General features: G+C 36.0%; 1 protein-coding gene across 1 annotated transcript; it reads right to left on the bottom strand.

Moving 5' to 3' along the window:
- Nucleotides 1-2,503: 2,503 nt before the first annotated feature.
- On the bottom strand, nucleotides 2,504-11,429 carry Rab18 (RAS oncogene family member Rab18). The gene is made up of 5 exons (XM_074095966.1): nucleotides 11,107-11,429; nucleotides 10,588-10,755; nucleotides 9,467-9,608; nucleotides 3,954-4,076; nucleotides 2,504-3,155 (listed from the first exon to the last, which is right to left on the bottom strand). The coding sequence occupies exons 1-5, from the start codon at nucleotides 11,166-11,168 to the stop codon at nucleotides 3,039-3,041; spliced, it is 612 nt and encodes a 203-aa protein (XP_073952067.1). The 5' UTR covers nucleotides 11,169-11,429; the 3' UTR covers nucleotides 2,504-3,038.
- Between the last annotated feature and the right edge of the window lie 7,837 nt (nucleotides 11,430-19,266).

The raw sequence follows: 19,266 nt of genomic DNA, 5'->3' as shown, positions 1-19,266 counted from the left end.
ACGATACGAACTTCGAGTTTCGTAGTAGCCCTGCGATAGTTTTGACGCATTTCCTAGCGCATGAAAAGGCTGCGATCCACCAGAGTGCGAGGATGCGTGACGAGGAATGTGTTTGACCATGCCCAATAGAAACGCTATTTGCTCAGCGCAGCGCTAGTGGATAATACTCAGCGGAGCGGGTTTTTGTACATAAAAAGCAACGGAAAGATGCGTGCAAATGTGTGCGAAGGAGGTAACTAACTAGGGTACTTACAACTCAGTCACTAGTTGAGCTAGCTCCCCCCTTTCACCGCACCACAAAACACAGATAGTTCAGAAATCAATCTCCCTACAAGTGCGCTCGAGCAACGCAACATAGACACTGCTCACGGACACGATATCTCGGACCGCTTGGGACCAGTGCGAGCGCGAGTGCCATCCGTTTGAGACACGCGTCTGTGAACTTTTTTGTGCAATAATGGAGCAACAAAAAAAGTTATTAAGTATAACTGTTCAGTGGACGATTGTTTCAATTAAATAATCGTGAATTTCGCCAATAACGAAATCGTCGCAAGATATTTTCTGTGACATTAAAATTAAAATATTTTTAGTTATTAATTTATATTTTCATTCTTCCCGTTACATTCTCAACAATAAATTAAACAACTAGATACGAGTGCACTACCACGATAGGTTTTTGGTTCATAACATAAGCCATAATGACAATTATATACAGCGACCGCCGAGCGTAGACGTATGAAAAAGTGAAGTACATACAGGACATTGACTTCTGAACACCTCGCACATCTGTGGTAGACACAGCCCTTCGCACCGCTTTGTTACCTCATTCATCTCTGGTGGAAACGCCGCCTTATCGGATTATAGGTAGGTATGCAGAAAAAAGCTACAAGCTATACAAAGCTTATTATTATTATTATTTAGAAGCCTGTAGAGGTGTCCCACTGCTGGGCAAAGGCCTCCCCCCATGTCCTCCACTCTACCCTTTCTTGGGCGATCTCTGACCAGCTGCAGGTGGTAGGACCTTGTGCAAGGTCCGCCCGGATTGCTACCACCATCTTACTCGCTATCCTGCCGTGAAGCAGCAGTGCTTGCACTGTTGTGTTTCGGCGTGGAGAGTAAGAAGCCGGTGAAATAACTGGCACTTAGGTATTCCATCTTAGGCTCTAGGTTGGCAACGCATCTGCAATACCCTGGTGTTGCAGTAGTCTATGGCGGTGGTGATCTCTTACCATCAGGAGACCCACTTGCTCGTTTGCCATCCAGTCGAATAAAAAAAAAAAAAAAAAAAGCTGCGAAGAAAGGCGTCCAGATCGTCCCGCCATCGACGCCTTGGTCTGCCACGCCGCCGAAGTCCATTTTTGGTATCCAGTCTGTGGCTATTTCAGCCCACCTATGGGTTCCATACGGCTGACGTGGCCTGCCCAGTCCCATCATCACAAAGCTTATATGCATGATAAATGCTAGAAATAATCTTAACACTTATAAGCCACTCTCGCTTTTAAATGTATAGTAGCTGTAGGTAGACGCGTTCCAATAGTCCATATTAAGACCATATCGAAAATAACAAAAAAAAAACACGAATCCAAATTTTTACCGTAAAATAACAAATTGGAGTTGAAATAAAAAATACAAAAAGACTCCAAATAACCAATCATAATCCAATATTAAGAGGTCTTGATTTCATTGTTATTCAAGAATCACTGGAACTGAAGTCTGTTAGGTATACCAGCCTTTCAATTTGAATTTAGTAATCAGTCCCCGCCAAATACCTACTATTGCGCGCCATAATTTAAAATCTCAAATGATCGACTAAAAATAAAAATAAAATCCCAATTGATTTTATTCATGATCGAAGTACACCTTAGCCTCGATACCTTTAGGCGTTGCTGACGTGGCTAACACAACCGCACATGACACCTTTAGGTGTTCTTGGCGTTCAAAGGGTTAAAGGAAGCTGCTCATGTCAATTTTTTATTACAATTACCAAGCTTCAATATTCTTATAATGAAAACAACATCGTTAGGTCATCCAGTCGCTTTTAAATAATATATAAACTTTGTGAACATGTCGATTTCGAATTATCTCTACCCAATAATTATCTAGGTCAGCGTTTCTTAACCTTTTTCAGTCCGCGACCCCTAGACAATCAAGCATGATTTCAAGGACCAACTTAATAAAAACAGGAATAAATTAGGTCAATTTTATTAATTCAAATGTCTATAGATAAGACGGCGGACCCCCATACACATACTCGTGGACCCAGGGTCCGCGGACCACAGGTTAAGAAACGCTGATCTAGGTATAAAATTCTGATTTTTAATTCACTTTTAAAACTTCTTTGGGTTTGAACAGGGGCCTATCAAACTGTAGGCAGCATTTCACCCACAATACATTTTATAACGGAACATATGTTGATGATGATGGATGATGATGATGATTGCTAGCAACTGTACCGAATATATTAAATCGTGAATATAGTAGGTATAAAATTAAAACGATCCCATTTAAAAATACCACACAACAAAACCTTAAATTAGTGCATTTATTTAGCATTTTGTACAAATAGACACAATTCAGACGCATTTGTATTAAATATGAAAATTTGACAGCTGTCAATCCAGAACATACATGTCAAAATATTTTTTTTTTGATTGAAAGATTTCAAAAGTAACTTTGATGGTCATTCATAAAAATACGTCACACAAACAAAATTAAATTTAACCGTCTTTTTAGCTCTTCGATGCGTTCGCGCCCAACGGTACCTACCTACTGTTAGACTGAAAAAAAAAAACAGAATTGCAAAACTAAATTTGCGTCAGTAGATAGACAACAAATTAAACAAGTTTTTTAAAACGTCGATTTAGTTCTAGTTTCTTTGTATTTCCGAAAGAAATGCACAAAGAACCGTTAAAACGTTAAATTTTAAATAACGTTTCCGAGACGTGCTAAAAGTGTGACAATGGTTTTAAAAATACCCAAAATTAGGTGACGTATTTTATAAATGGTACTTTAAAATTGTATGACAAAGACATAGTGGTTTAGATGGTACAAGTGTAGTCATAGCACGACGATTGTTCTTCCCGTCGCTCCTCGTTTCCTATGCGTATGTTGGATGACGAAGGATTGGACTCCCAGAGGCCTGGCGTCTCGATTATCTATGAAGACAATCAAAATTATATGTTATGCTGGGTACACTGTCTCACGCCTATGCTACTTGGAGGGAAAGTAGGTGCATACATATCTTAAATATTCCTGACAAAAAAAAAATGTATTCTTGTGATCTGAAATAAGTTTTTTTTTTAATCTTGATTAAATAAAAATTAATTGTGTTCAAAAGATTTTGTACAATTCCCTACCCACTATAACTACCAAATCATACCCACTAAAATGGCAAATAAACACCAATAATAACTTTCCTGAAAATATATGTAAAATAAAAATAAATAACTAAATACTCGTATGTACCATGATATTTATATTACTGTCATGCAGTTTGGCGAAAATTGTGTCATGTATACACTGTGTAATTGTAAAAATTAAATAAAAAAAATAAAAAAATTGATATTGACACCAATTGACCTAGTTCCAAACCAAGCAAAGCTTATGCAAATGCTTATAACACTTACTTTTATTTTTAAAACATTATTTAAAAAAAAAAATCCTCATGATTGAGTCCTTAAATAACAACTTTTTTACCACTTGGCTGGTTCAATTTCCAGTTCAGGCAGCGAATTATAAAAAAAAAACTACACCTAAAAACGTTTAGTTCATGAAAGTGTATATATAACAGATGGAGTGTCTGATGAATGTGGCCATCGGGTCTTTTAATGAGGCTGGCAAGTCACACAGGTGCACTTAAGCCCCAAAAAAAAATAGAAAAAAATACAGATGGATAATTTATTTTTATTTATTGCGAATTGTACCGATCCTGAAACTGAACCAACACTGCTTACCTTCTGCACCAGCTCTTCAAACGCTAAGCTGATTCCCTCTTGGGTCTTGGCACTGCTCTCAATGAAGAGCATCCTGTGCTTTTGTGCAAACTCCTGACCAGCCTCTCTGGTCACTTGACGAGGCTGCAAAAAAATAAGACATTATTTTTTTATTGCAGATCGGGAACCGCAGCATAGGACGTCCACCAACGAGAGGGGCAGATGACCTAAGGCCGTATTGTCTAACGCGTTGACATTCGCGATCGGATTGACTATCTCTTTCTACCTTATCTTATCCATACTATCCATACTAATATTATAAATGCGAAAGTAACTCTGTCTGTCTGTCTGTCTGTCTGTTACGCTTTCACGCCTAAACCGCTGAACCGATTTTGATGAAATTTGGTACAGAGATAGAATAGACCTTGGGAAAGAACATAGGCTATCTTTTATCGCGAAAAGGAGGCTTTAAGGGTTGAAATAGGGGATGAAAGTTAATAAGGTGGAAGTTCGTCGCTGTCGAAGATAAAATCATTAAACTTGGCATTTAGGCACTTAATAAGATACTTATATACTTATAATACTAATATACTTATAATATTATAAATGCGAAAGTAACTCTGTCTGTCTGTTACGCTTTCACGCCTAACCGCTGAACCGATTTTGATGAAATTTGGTACAGAGATAGAATAGACCTTAGGAAGACTATAGGCTATCTTTTATCGCCAAAAAGGAGGCTTTAAGGGGTTGAAATAGGGGATGAAGTTAATAAGGTGGAAGTTCGTCGCTGTCGAAGATAAAACCATGAAACTTGGCATTTAGGCACTTAATAAGAAATAAATCGATATTTGTTTGAGCTTTTTTGAAAATTCGACCTGCGAGGGGGTGAAATAGGGAATGAAAATTTATATGGAAGGTCGTCATTATCGATGATGAACTTGCCATTTCGGCACGTGATAAGAGATAAATAGATATTTATTCGCGCGTTTTTTAAAACTCTCCTGTGAGGGGGTGAAATAGGGGAATGAATATGAAAGATCGTCATTGTCGAAGATAAATCGATGGTTCTTTATGAAACTTGGCATTTGGGCACGTGATAAGCGATAAATAGATATTTGTTCAAAAAATTTTACCTGCGAGAGGTGATGTTAGTAGAGGAGATCATGCAGTGTTAGCAGAGCCTTCTAAGCTCAAGCAAAATGTTCGCAATGTGGGTCATTTTAGATGGCTTATTGACATAGACAGTCAGACATGAAAAACTATAATTTTCAGATTTTTCTTATTTACAATACCTACAATACAAAGACTCTTTATTGTACACCAGACATAGTAAGCGATACAGAAACAGATAGGTACACATAGAAAAAAATACAATTATTACAATTATTTTTCTGGAAGTACCCTATAACTTTTTCTGTTAAGGCGATTTACATGGAAATACCTTTTTAATGACTGTAGCTTTTGATTGCCTTGACTTAGAAGTTTGATTTTTCACAGCTTTCGGGACTATTGACCTGAGTTTACGGTTTCAATTTCAACTCGATACCGATACTCCGCGCGTTTAGGAGATAAAGGGTCTTGACAGACAGACGGACGGACGGACAGCAAAGTGATCCTATAAGGGTTCCATTTTTTCCTTTTCAGCTACGGAACCCTAAAAAACATTTGTTTTCAAATTTCGACCTGTTTACTTGAAAATATGGGGATGAAAGTTCTTAAGGAATTTCAAACAAATAGATTATTTTCAGTAAACCGTAGAGTTTATATGTGCTATTATTGGCAAATAGGGATCCTAAATAAATTTTAAATACTTCCAAAGTTACTATTCCACGCGGACGAAGTCGCGGGCAAAAGCTAGTACTATATAAATAAATAATTAAATAATATTACGGGACAATTCACACCAATTGACCTAGTCCCAAAGTAAGCTTAGCAAAGCTTGTGTTATGGGTACTAAGCAACGGATAAATATAATTATATAGATAGATACATACTTAAATACATAGTTAACACCCAAGACCCGAGAACAAACATTCATATTTTTCATACAAATATCTGCCCCGACACGGGAATCGAACCCGGGACCTCAAGCTTCGTAGTCAGGCTCTCTAACCACTAGGCCATCTGGTCGTCTAAATATATGATAGAAAGAAGTGGTGAAAACATTGTTATTCAGAGTTTGTTGGACAATAAGGCTAGTTCACAGTGGATGCAGGCTGTTTCCAACCGAAGCAACTGAATCTTCATGGGGCATGCATGTCCAACACAGTGGGCATCCTAAGGCTGATGTGATGACAATGTTTTTTTTTATTTTTAACTAGGTTTTGCCTGTGAATTCATCTGACAAGCATTTCTTCATCGCTAACCTGTGGGAAGTATTAGAAAGAAAGAAAGAAAGAAAAGTTTATTTTGGCTCCAAAAAGTACCACCTAAAACTAAGACTAGAACTAGCACTAAAACTATGTTACTAGGTGACACGGCAGGATACCAAAAAGGGTCTCCACTCAGCATGTGTTGCCGCACAATATGTGCAGTAACGCTGGTTTTCTGTGGAGCCCAAATTACATTTTTATTACATTTTTTGTGACAAAAACTATCATATAGACAGACAGGAATTAGTAAGGATACAGATATCGTCCCCTTACAACCAGAATCGCTTATCTGCATGAAATGTAGTTTCGAGAAAAACGCATTTAAAGGTTTGCATGCTCTAAAAACCTATAAAAGCTAGTTATACTAAAAACATCTCTGTGTTTCTATTTAGATAATTTATCCCTTAATAGGATAGGGCTATGTTATTTACTCTATACTCGCGCCGAGTAGGTTAAAATAGGGCTTTTCTTCAAAAGGTACTGCAGATAAGCGATTTTGCCTGTAGACACGTTTTTTTTTATCTTCTAAACTAGCAAGTTTACGCAGATATATTGGATAAACTATCATTTTAAGTCCATAATTGAAGCATTTTTCGCCGAATACAGTGTTAAAATGCTTACATGTTTTATACAATTTAAGTTTTTAGTTAAGTCTCAGCGCAAATAAGAGGTATTGGCTGTAAACAAATCGGAATTTACCTCTTAAGCGCGCTTAAAAGTGCAAAATATTTCTAAGATGTTTTGACTCTAGGCTTTTTTTCTGTTTTTCTATCTTATATGCAATGTAGCATTATTCTGTTTTGTTTTATCATTCAAAGACATATAACTTGTATTTTTCGAAAGAGTTCCATCAATCTATTTCAACAAATAGGTACCAAATAGCCCAAAAATATAAATAAATGAAAACTAGCGAGCTAAAGTCTTAAATATAGTAGTATATTTCTAGTATATGTGAGATATATTACGTTATTCCTTTAATATCATATGTGCTGCTTAATACATTTAATTATGGAACTTTTGATTACATGCATACAACAAAAAACATATTTTATTCAAACATTTTAATAAAAAGGCATTTAGCGTCTCAAGGCCACCACCACCTCTCAAGGTAACCACTCAAACAGTCATGAAAAAGGAACCGTAATGGTAATAACCATCAGTCTTCTTCTTCATCAAAACGATAACGAGCATGGATATTCAGGTTTTGATGAACTAAATAGAAAAACATAGGTATAACCAGATCCAGCAGACCGTCGAACTGAACCGCGAGTGTCATTTAGATACCTACTATATTTACTACTTCGTATCGTAGGTACGTCGTATCAATTAATAGCTTATCACGGCATAAAACATTTACGTTGTCACACATTTTCATTGTTCTTGGCTTAATATTTGTATAGGTAATATTTTTATCAATTACGACATGTCGTCTGACTTTTTGAGTTTTGATACCAGGCCTGTAACTTTGCAAACCAACCGTCGAACAAGACAAGGCAACAGAAAATCGAATCCAAACTCTGTTGAACCTCTTTCAGTAGAGGAATTTAAACTACCTGCATTAAAAAGCTATACACTAATCCACTGCCAATAAGCGCAGCTAAAAAAAAAAAAATTTAATGACTTTTTACAAAAAAAATGTTATACCGGAGATTCACCATGGCTGGTTGCACTGGCCTGTGATGAAGACGTTATTGAGCGTGTGCCGGACGTAGTCACAGCTGAGACAAGCAGTGATGAAAAATAACCTTAATGGTAATAATCATCAGTCTTCTTCTTCATCACTGCTTGTCTTAGCTGTGGCTACTCAAACCAGCCATGGATAATTAATATTACCTAAGCCAAGAACAATGAAAATGTGTGACTACGTAAATGTTTTATGCCGTGATAAGCTTTTCATTGATACGACGTACCTACGATACGAAGTAGTAAATAAGTAGGTTATCTAAATGACAATCACGGTTCATTTTGACGGTCTGTTGATCTGGTTATATGTTTTTCTATAGCCGCGTATCCATTAGAGCAGCCTCAGGCCGAGCACCGCGAGCCGAGCCATATTTTGTCGGTTTTTTGACCGTGCTCAAAGGAGCCTCAGTCTGAGCCGTGCCTTTGGCAGCGTCTCCACTTGCGCGGCCTCGGAGCGAGGCAGCCGCTCGGCCCGAGGCTGCCTCTAGTGGATACGCGGCTTATTTAGTTCATCGAAACCTGAATATCCATGCTCCTTATCGTCACCTGAAAGAAAAACACTGTTAAATTACGGCAAGTGAATCGCTGTTATACATTGATCTGTTCACTCACGAAGCCCCCTCCACAGCTAATTATTAATGTACACGAGAAAACCTCTTAAGTACTTACACATTGTCTTAGTCTTAGTGTGCGTGACTGACGGTACGCTTGCGACTGAAGCCACGAGGACAAGTTCGAGCTACGCACACATAGACTTGTCGTACGGATACGTTTAGGTACAATTACAATTATAGAATGTGGAGGGGCAGACTTTCGTTAGTGAACAGATCTATAATTACCTAAATAAGTTTTTAAAAATTACTTATTATGAATCGTGCTTTCAAGCGTGTACGAACCGACTAAGCTAGCCTACACAAAGTGCACACTACTTTACAATACAGCGCGAAACGTCTAAGCGATACTTAAGCGATTTTGGCTGTAGCGCTTCTTATGGTCGAAGCAAACATTGTTACAAGCAATATCGCCTATATTATATTTAGTTTGTTTTCGCTGTTGCAATAATTGAAATATAAAGTAATGCTCAACAGGCGAAACCTACTAACATTATTTTAGCACTTTTAGGCAGTACTCAAATTGCATTTTTATTGAAATCTTAACATTCAAAAATCGCTTGTTTGACATTAAAATATTTTTGCTGTTGTAAAATAAAAAAAAATGCTGTTTAACCAACGCGTAGTTGTTTTTGGGTGTTGATTTTCTTAAAAATCGGCTTTAAGTGAGCTTAAGAAAAACGTAACTCGGTATTGGAGTATCGTACAGTAAAACGGGTTTCAACAGCATGTAGATCTTGGAAAGTACATTCTAACGATATATTTAACTCAGTTTTGCCCAAAAGTGACTTTAAGCGATTCTGGTCGTAAGGGGACGATATATGAATTGCTTAATAATTGATGTTTTTTGGATTCATCCAATACTAACCTTGTCAATTTTATTTCCAACAACTAGACAGACAATGTTCTTCTTAGTGGAGTAGACTTGCAATTCTTCGACCCACTCTTTTAGTTTAGCTAGAGTCTTTGGTTCCGATACATCATATACCAATATAGCTCCATGAGCTTCTCTGTAAAAAAAATATTGTTGTAGTAGTCCGCCATTAAGAAGTCAATTCTGACATATGTTACTTCCATACTGAATATGTCAAAAAACATAAACATTGACGTATTTAGTACCAGGATGACAGGTGTCAGGATTGACTTCTTAGCAGCGGACTACTATACTATGAGTAAAATGAAACAATGTGTCACCATCATGTGTTCTTTTGATTTGATAATCTATTCAGAATTATGTAGAATTGGAGATTAATGTGAGTCATATTGAAGTTGTCTATTATAACACTCTTTTCTCAAAGGGCCAGCAACACATCCATATCTCAACTTATGTTACGGATGTCCATGATTGCTTTCGATCAGGTGACCACCTGCTCGTTTTGCCCTGTCATATAAAAAAACAGCTTCAACCTTTACAACATACCTAATTAAGTAGGTATGACCTAAGATATAAAATGCTTTATTAGCAACTGCATGTCACAGTAATTTACGTACACTATTTACCTACCTGTAGGTAATTTTGTATTGTGAATTCAATTTTATTCTATTGGATAACAATAGGCTAGGTTTCTGTAAGTTTTTCGAGGTGTGACTACACTTAAAGTAAAAAATTATGATTAAAGCCCTTTTTACAAGCTTTTATTTAGTTTCACCTGTCCCGTTGTCTGTCTGTCTGTCTGTAATCAAATCTTGCAAGTTAAATTCGACCAACTTCCAGTAGTTGGATTGACTTGAAATTTGGTATGCTTATGTAAATTGCATGACAGTAAAATAATCTGGTAGTGACATTCTGGTAGCCCGGCCAGGATCGTCTCCACAGGACCGCTCTTCAACAGTTAATGGCATTGACTTGAAATTTGGTATGCAAATGTAGCTTGGGTGACAATGCAAGTACAGTCAGCAAAAAAAGCTTGTACTAAAAATTAAATTTTTACCAAAACTTATTGTTCACCTTAACCCATAAATATTTCCAGAAGCCATAAGTGTCTTTACCTGTAGAAACTGGAGGTCAATGTTCTATATCTCTCCTGGCCCGCTGTGTCCCATATACCAAGCTTCACTTTCACTCCGTTCACCTCCATAATCTTACATTTATAGTCAACTCCGATTGTGGCCGGGAATGATGCATTGTAGTCACCCGTTGTGAATGCAAGAATGATACTGCGGGCAAGAGATATGATATAACTTCAGCATTTTTGTTTGGAGTTGAAAAATAATGGCACATAACACTGGTAATAAAATTAATGATTTATTCTTCCTTTGTGACACAAAAACTAACTTGTTCATTTTTGTGTCACAAAGGAAAAAATATGGCTAACTACCAGTTAACATGGTCCAACTTTTTCAAGTAGGTACTAGACAAGAAAACACAAGCACGAAATTATGATGAAATAAAATTTGATGAATAAAGTACCTTTTACTGATATCATGACTCATGATTTCCTTGTGCTAGTTTAGAGAATCAGATGTTCTTTGTGTACTAAAAGCTAAGAAAAACTGTATTTAACTTACCTAGATTTACCTACACCGCTCTCCCCGATCACTAGAATCTTTAAAGCTGTCACGTAATCCATTATTTACGATTCTACAATCGCCCTAACGACAGAAAATGTGATTGCAAAAAAGACCAATTAGTATTGTCGCTTCCGCGTTATCAAAATACGGCAAATCCTTACAAAATGTACTAATTATAAGCTAAATTCTACAGTTTATTCACTAAAAGCACATATAATCACAGAATATTGTACAAAACGTTGATATTTTTATGTAAAAATTCACATTATACGCACATCGCAATAAAAATATTGCGAACACCTGACACAGTGACACTTGGCATTGACGTTTATATGACGTTTCCTTCAATTTGATTTGCGTTTCATTACTGCACTGGACTTGAAAAAAAAAATGCTATCCTATCTATCCTGACTTCTTTATTCTTCCTGACTCCGTTATTAAACAAACAAAGTGCAGAGTGATAAAGAAATGAAAAACCCGACCCTATTTATTTTTTCAAATTAAAGCTATAAAGGAAAAATCGTGACAGCTCAAAAATTTACGACTACTGAAGAACTGGACTTCTTCCCCCCCTAATGATTCTTTCGAACTGATCTGATGCTGAAGCCCGAAGGTAGGCAACTTAATACGGCCTAATAGAATCGTTGTGAGATGTACTTTGGCTACAAATCACTAAAAAGTGAGAAATTAAGAAATTTTAATTAACCCAATATATCCAAGGGATTCATGTTAAATCTCAAAATCTTAACCACTTGGGTAGTCTTCATACGTAAAATTTTGCGTGGTTGCTCTTTAACAACGTCAATGAAGATAGAAAAGAAGAAAGAGAACGAAAAAACATTTATTCGTGAGATTATTATCCAAAGTAGAAAAAAACAACTAAAAATTACGTATCACGGTACTGGTACTATTACTTATTCTGTAATCACGGTCACAAACTGGTCCCACTGATAACTACTCAAGAGAACACAAAACCGACCAAGTGTGTGTCGTGTCCTGCGCAATGTGAGGTTCCGTACTAATAGTTTTTATGAGGAGCTTTTGCCCGCGATTCCGTCTGTGAATAATTTATTCATAACTGTTCAGCGGAAACTCTGCAATTTGGTATGGAGGTACCTGGAATTAAAGAATAACATAATGACATTGCAACTATTTAGGTTTAGAGATGCTTTATTTACTCATAAGAACAGTACAGTTCACTTAAAATGAGCTTACATAATAAATATAATTCCTTAAAATTAAACATTTCAGCATGACCGTTGGAGATTTGTAAAAGTTATACAGTGTTATGAATGTGTTGTTTCATTTTGGTTTTAAATATACTGAGCGACTCACAATCTTTCACATTATTATTTGGTAATTCATTATAAATTCGAGCCCCCTTATACATTATGCTACTATTACCGTAGCCCGTTCTATTTTTTGCAGTTTTAACTTATTTGTATTTCTTAAACAGTGTTTGAATTTTCGTTGTGTGAAAGAGATGTCTGAATGTATTTTAATTGTTACGATCTTTTTTTACGAAAATGCATGTTGAGTATGTGTACCTATAGCTGTCTTAGGTTGAACAGTTCTACTTTCTTGTATAGTAATTGGGTGTTGATTCTGTAGTCATATTTAAATAGGGTCTTTATTGATTTGTTTGAGATCTTTGTAATTTTTGTTAGCGTAAGTTAGTTTTGGCAGCACTTCCCCATAGGTATTTCGATTAAATAATCTACGAGTAAGTGTGTTTTTATTATTCATTTATCCCGATATTCCCATAGGATCAAGTATAAATATATTCAAAAACAACCGCTAGCTTTAAAGACATGAAATTTGGCGTGAAAAAGATCACGATGTAATTTTTGGGAATATCCGTTTTTTTTTAGAAATTGCGATTTAAATGTAACATAAATTAAAGTTAGTTTCAAACTTAAACGTTATATGGAACTTTCGTTCTGTTTCATTTTTCTAAGACACCAATAAATAATACCAAGGGTAGCCAAGTTATACCTCGATCGAGATTTCCTCGCAAAGCCAAGGAAATATAGAAGTAAAAATTCATTTCTTAGATATTTTACAAAGTTCTCCGCGCGGGTCGTTCCACGAGAAAATAAAGTTTCTATTGCTTTTGAATAAATAAAACGTTTCAACCACAGATACAGTATACGGACGGTTATAAATTTATCAATGAGCATAGTTTATTGTAAACTTACTGTGTAAACTTAGGATGAAAGGCGCCTCGCTCTGCGGATTCTCAAAGTTTGGTGCTTTTATTTTCGATTTGCTTTTGTTTTGACGCCTAAATTTCGAACAAAACCTGTCTTTCTATATTGTGTTCGAAACCAATCCAAGAAAACGAAAAACAAAAGTGGTTCGAAGAACCAGCATGTAGAGTGGTTGTAGGGCACTGAATGTAGCGGTCCCTCTGTAGTGAGTTCCACTCTGTAGCCACGCGGGCCCAGTGCGGATTGGGAACTTCACACAGACCATTGAATTGCTTCGCAGGTTTGTGCAGGTTTTCTCGCGATGTTTTCCTTCACTGTAAAGCTCGTGGTAAATTTCAAATGTAATTTCGCACATGAATTCCGAAAAACGCAGAGGTGCGAGCCGGGGTTTGAACCCACGATCCTCTGCTTGAGAGGCCATAGGTCAAACCACTCGGCCACCACGGCTACAATGTCATAATGTCTTATTTTGAAAAAATCACGCGTCTTCGTGGATGGCACTAGGTATAATATGTTTACACTTTTCTACCTTGTCGCTGTCACTTCGCGTTTGAACTTTTGTATAAAATTTACAGAAAGCATACTATTGACAAGGCACTAAACTGTGAAGATATCTTAGAACTCGACTCATCGGTATTTCCTTTGCCACCTCTTTTTATCAAACGGAAAATGGTCTTCGAAAGAGATAGTGAATACGATTACGACAGCACCTGCCATTAATTTGACAACAACAATAAGCGCCAACTGAACGCAATAGTATTTAATATTATAACAGAGTCAACAAATTTTCATTGACGTTACATTAAAAACAATCATGACAAATTTCATGACTCTAAGCCCAGCGGTTGTTATTTCGAGATTTTATCCCTATCCCATGAGAATATCGGGATAAAAAGTAGTCTATATGTTAACCCGGGTAAATATTACCTGTATGACAAATTTCATGCAAACCCGTTCAGTAGTTTTTGCGTGAAAAACTAACAAACATCCAATCATCCAAACAAACATCCATCCATACAAACTTTCGCGTTTATAATATTACGAGTAATAAGAAATAAGATAAGATGATTTGTTTTTTTTAGAGCATCACTAAAAAGGTCAATGACCACGGAATGCTGACTGAATCAGTGTCTCCTAAAACTTTTTTTTTAATATATTCGGAAAAAACATGAAATACATAAGACCTTATGCTAGTTCTTACAATATTATGCACCATGGAAGGGTATAGCCATAACTGTTTAAGTTCTAGTATAAATCGCACGTCAAAACGGACCGAAGAGCTAGCAGCTTCCTCGGATAAAGAATTAGTTTAGCTATTCAGAGAGGAAATACTGCCAGCATCTTCGGAACCTCACCTAAGGAGACTCCTTTTAATAATTCATTTAAACAGTTGTAATTACGTTGATTTTATTTCAGACTACAATTACTGATGGTGTTGCCGAACCAGGCATCAGACATTACAAGAGGTCGAAGTAGATCCAAACTTGAAGTACACGTCCTGGCAGCAATTTTAAAATATTGGCCGCAAACCGATTCAAACTCAGCGTAATACTATAATTCTAAATGTTAATTTTAATTTTAATGAAGTAGCTTAAAATGTGATGAATCATTGGGTGAATAAATGATAAATAAATTATGCAATTAAAAAATATCCTTTTTCTATTAACAAATTCTCTGATGCCTAAGTATATTTTTTTTATTAAAAAACACAAATCGGTAGGTACTTAGTTTACAAAATCCAAGAGTAAATAGAATACCTAAAATTGTTTAGCGCTTGAAGCTCTCAATCTTCAAATTATGAGTTTTCATGAGAAAAAGCTAGTTACTCCATCAGAGAATTCGAAAATGGACCGCTTGGTGTTAGATCTAAGCGAGTGTTATACCTAGATCTGTTCATGACAACGCAACTATATTCAACAAAAAGTAGGTACAGCAAAAATAAGATTGTATTAAAAATGTAAATTTTAACAGAAACTTACTTTACTATGTACAGGACAGATCAGAAAAGAAAAGATGTCATCTAGGTATCTTAATGTAGGTGACCTGTCAGGTGCAACTGTAATAAATGAACAATAACACAAAGTTCCTCAGCTGCTGCTATTCTCATCCAAACTTTCGACAATGTCAAAAAGCATAACGTTTCTAGAGAACGTAATAAAACACAGTGAGCTACAACTTTTATTGCCATTCCTGGTCCACACAATGAATTCTGAATAAAGTACTAGACAAGTTTGACGTTGTATCTCATAATAATAAAATATTTGCTCTTTCACGCTATGTCTGTAATGATTTGCAACTCCTATTTCTTTTATCAACTTTCTGTGAGTTGATAAAAGAAATAGGAGTTGCAAATCATCATGATCATATAAGAAGTGACAATGGGTGGGAGTTGAAGTGACAATGGACGGGCCACATCGCTCGAAGAACAGATAATCGTTGGGGGAGAAAAGTTCTCCAGTGGCGACCGCGAACCGGGAGATGAAGTGTTGGCAGGCATTTCTTCGTAGGTGTATACAAGTTTCCTCATGATTATAACAAAATTTAAGATCAAAATACCTCATTAACAAAACTACGAAAGTTGTGAATGCTGTAGTTAGTTTATTTATATACCTATTATTGTGTGTCTATTTAGATTTGTTGTGTATTGTACAAAAAATATAATTAGACAATGACACCAATCATATTAAAAATAATTATTAATTATAATAATTATTATTAGAATATATAATTATGATTAATTTTATGTAAGTATTCTTGGTATTTCTCCAATCTACTGTAAGTTGCACCACCTGCTAAAAGCTATTCTTTACTTTTCTCTATTGTAAAGGTTGCCTGGAAGAGATCGCTCCAGCCCCTGGAAGAGAGATAAGGCCGCCTATTTCTTACCTTGGAAAATCTCTATATACCTGAACTATACATATATTGGTGTCGTATTGTGTTGTATGAAAGATAAAAATAAATTACACTCACTAAGTTAACAAGAAAAAAATATCTTAAAAATGGCGTTTATATACCAGACGATACCACACTATCACAATAGACTCCCAGTGAATGCGTTCTAATGAAATAAAGAAACGTTTTGTCCCGTTTCTCTATTCAGTCGAGAGTCGAGACCGATATACGGTAGTAGTAAATCTATGTAAGCAGTATTGCAATCATTGATGCGTTCTCTCAAAGCTAGGAAATAGTCATGGTAAGTCGAAAATTACCCATCGAGTCGAAATCAACATTCGACGTTTACTCATATTAATATATTTAGGTATATAATCCTAAGATTCTTTTATCATTTTCAGTAAATCACTGACACATCATAACCAAGATATGAAATGTTTTATTCCTATAATAAATCTACTAATGCAAAAGTAACTATGTCTCTTTGTCGGTCTGTCTATCTACCTGTCGTATGGCCAAGGACTTTTCAGCGGAAAAGTCATTACAATTTTCCTTGTTAATTAATGCTATGTCACTATGAAGTTTACTGTGAAATGGTTCCATGGTGGCTCATGAAGTCCTTGTCGTTTATTTGTTGTATCAGTTCTTCGAGAGATGTGTCTCGCTCACTGCTATTTAAGTTACGCTATTCATGTAATACTTCACAAAATGGACTGATCATACATCCCTGTATTTCCTGTATTATTATTTTTTGTATTTTTTTTCTTTAATTGTATATATAGTTTTTAAGTATTTTTATTTGTAATTATATTTTGATGAAAAAATGACTTTCTGCCAAGTTTCTTGCGGCGCATTCTTCTTGGCAATGATGGTCTTTCCGAAAGCGCTGGTAGTTTAAAAAAATGACGTGTAAAAGTGCCCATTGCGGCCTATTTACTGAATAAATCATTTGAATTTTGAATTTTTTTTTGTATAGCAGGACTCATGATATAAAGTAATAGCGATTAATCACCACACACTACTATTGACGTAAGCAGACGATTAAAACTTTCCATTGTTTGAGTGGATTCGGTTTGAATCTTTGAAAAGAAGATTTTTTTTAAAATCCTTTTAAGGATTTTTAAATCCTCCTCCTTTTTTTTGGTCAATCTAACCGTGGAATGCCGTACTGTTTTTAAATTGCTCACTGTGGAGCAGGTTTGAATAGGTACGAAGTCTATTGCACACTTTTATCGCAATCTGTCGCTTCCCTTTTAAAAGTTCATACATAGAATACGAGTATATCGGTCATAAGATCTGAAAAAATATTGTCTATTTTTTTGATAAGAAATAATCTTAAATCTTCATGTCTATATTTGATACTGTTTTGATACCATTTTTAAATACGGTGTGTATTTTAGTAACTTTGTATTTCTAACTCATAATCATTCTATCTTTATTAGCATACCAAATTTGGGAAGATTTAATATTCTTTTGTAAGATACAAATCGAATATTTCGTTTCATATTTACGGTAAATAAAAGTATTAGATAATTTTGTTAAAATAGAACCAGGAATACTCTCAAAATTGTATATTTTAATTTAAGATTATCTTTTTAAATGTGTATTAACTGAAGAACTCCATGCATGTAGATGAAATCATAGAATTTTATGAGCTTTTTGTATCACCGCCTGACGAAGCGCTTCCAAATATATTCAACTCATAATCGTTACATTCAAGATAAAGGGGGCAAAATGATTTTATATGACTTTAGATGCAGGCCTGACTGAGGCAAATAAATAATAATAATATTGTATGACTAGCTGGTATAGGGACTTGATAGTTTACTAATGTTTCGGCGAATAACGTTTGGCAACCTGTTTCATTTCCCAACTGTTTAATATTTCTGAAACTGTAAATATTTCAGGATTTTTATAAAAATAACCTAACCTAACCCAAAGGGTTCTACACGATGGCCCTGGAATAAATCCTGAAATGTTTACAGTTTTAGAGTTTGCGAAACGAAAAAATGCGAAATGAAACAGGTTGCCAAACGTTACGTTGCGAAAAGGCAGTACTCGGGACTTGATATTTGGGACATATATTCCTCCCAATATATTATAGAGAAAGAGTGAGTTGCGGGAAACCGGTGGTTGCAAGTGGCGAATCATTGTGGCGTTCTAAGGGGGAGGTTTTTGTTCAGCAGTAGTCAGCAGCAGTTAAGTATGTTGTTCAATATCATTAAATATGTTTTTAGGTTTAGAATAAGTTGGTTTTGTTCTTTATTTTTTGTAATGTCAACATCATCATCATCATCATCATCATCATGTAAGCCGAAAGACGTCCACTGCTGGACATAGGCCTCCCCAAGGCTCTCCACTCAGACCGGTCTTATGCTTTCCGCATCCACCGCGATCCCGCGATCTTAACCAGGTCGTCGCTCCGTCTTGTTGGAGGCCTACTGACAGCTCGTCTCCAGGTCAGCGGACGCAATCGAGAACCTTCTGAACCCACCGGCCATCAGTCCTACGAACAATGTGCCCCGCCCACTGCCACTTCAGTTTCGCAATTGTTCGGGCTATGTCGATAACCTTAGTTCTACTGCGGATATCATAATTTCTGATTCTACGCCGCAGAGAAACCCCGAGCCCTCTGAGTTACTTTGAGCTTCCTCATGAGGCCCATCGTTAACGCCTACGTCTTTTTGTAATGTCCTAAGTATTTAATATTTATTGCGTGTTAATGAATAGTATTTTATTACATAACGTTGTGAATTTGAACAAATAATGGACATTGTCTGAGCATTGGAACTTGATTTTTCTTAGTTTTTTTATTCCGTTAGTTACGTTTTGTATTTTTCGTTCGTGGTTTTGGAGGAAACCAAAATGGCCGCCATAACCAAACTTGCCTATTGAAAGAAGACATGAAAGTAAAAAGCCTTCTATCATCTTAGACTTATCGTAAACTAAATATTACGCCTCAACTTGGACCTTATTTCGAAGACAGGAAGGAACTTTTTTTTATTGGACGTAAACGTAATAGTCATAAAAGATATTGCGTTGTATCGTAACTCGG

This window comes from Choristoneura fumiferana, chromosome 13 (genome assembly GCF_025370935.1).
Source record: "Choristoneura fumiferana chromosome 13, NRCan_CFum_1, whole genome shotgun sequence".
Lineage (NCBI taxonomy): Eukaryota > Metazoa > Arthropoda > Insecta > Lepidoptera > Tortricidae > Choristoneura > Choristoneura fumiferana.
This window is presented reverse-complemented; position numbering and strand designations above follow the sequence as displayed.

What these genes read in the sequence shown, in the direction of transcription:
- Rab18 (XM_074095966.1), bottom strand. Translation starts at nt 11,168, where the DNA reads ATGGATTACGTGACAGCTTTAAAGATTCTAGTGATCGGGGAGAGCGGT. An exon ending in TTGACCTCCAGTTTCTACAG is followed by an intron (nt 9,609 to 10,587) that starts GTAAAGACACTT and finishes TTTTTTTTACAG; the next exon opens with AGAAGCTCATGGAGCTATAT. An exon ending in TTGAAGAGCTGGTGCAGAAG is followed by an intron (nt 3,156 to 3,953) that starts GTAAGCAGTGTT and finishes TTGTCTTCATAG; the next exon opens with ATAATCGAGACGCCAGGCCT.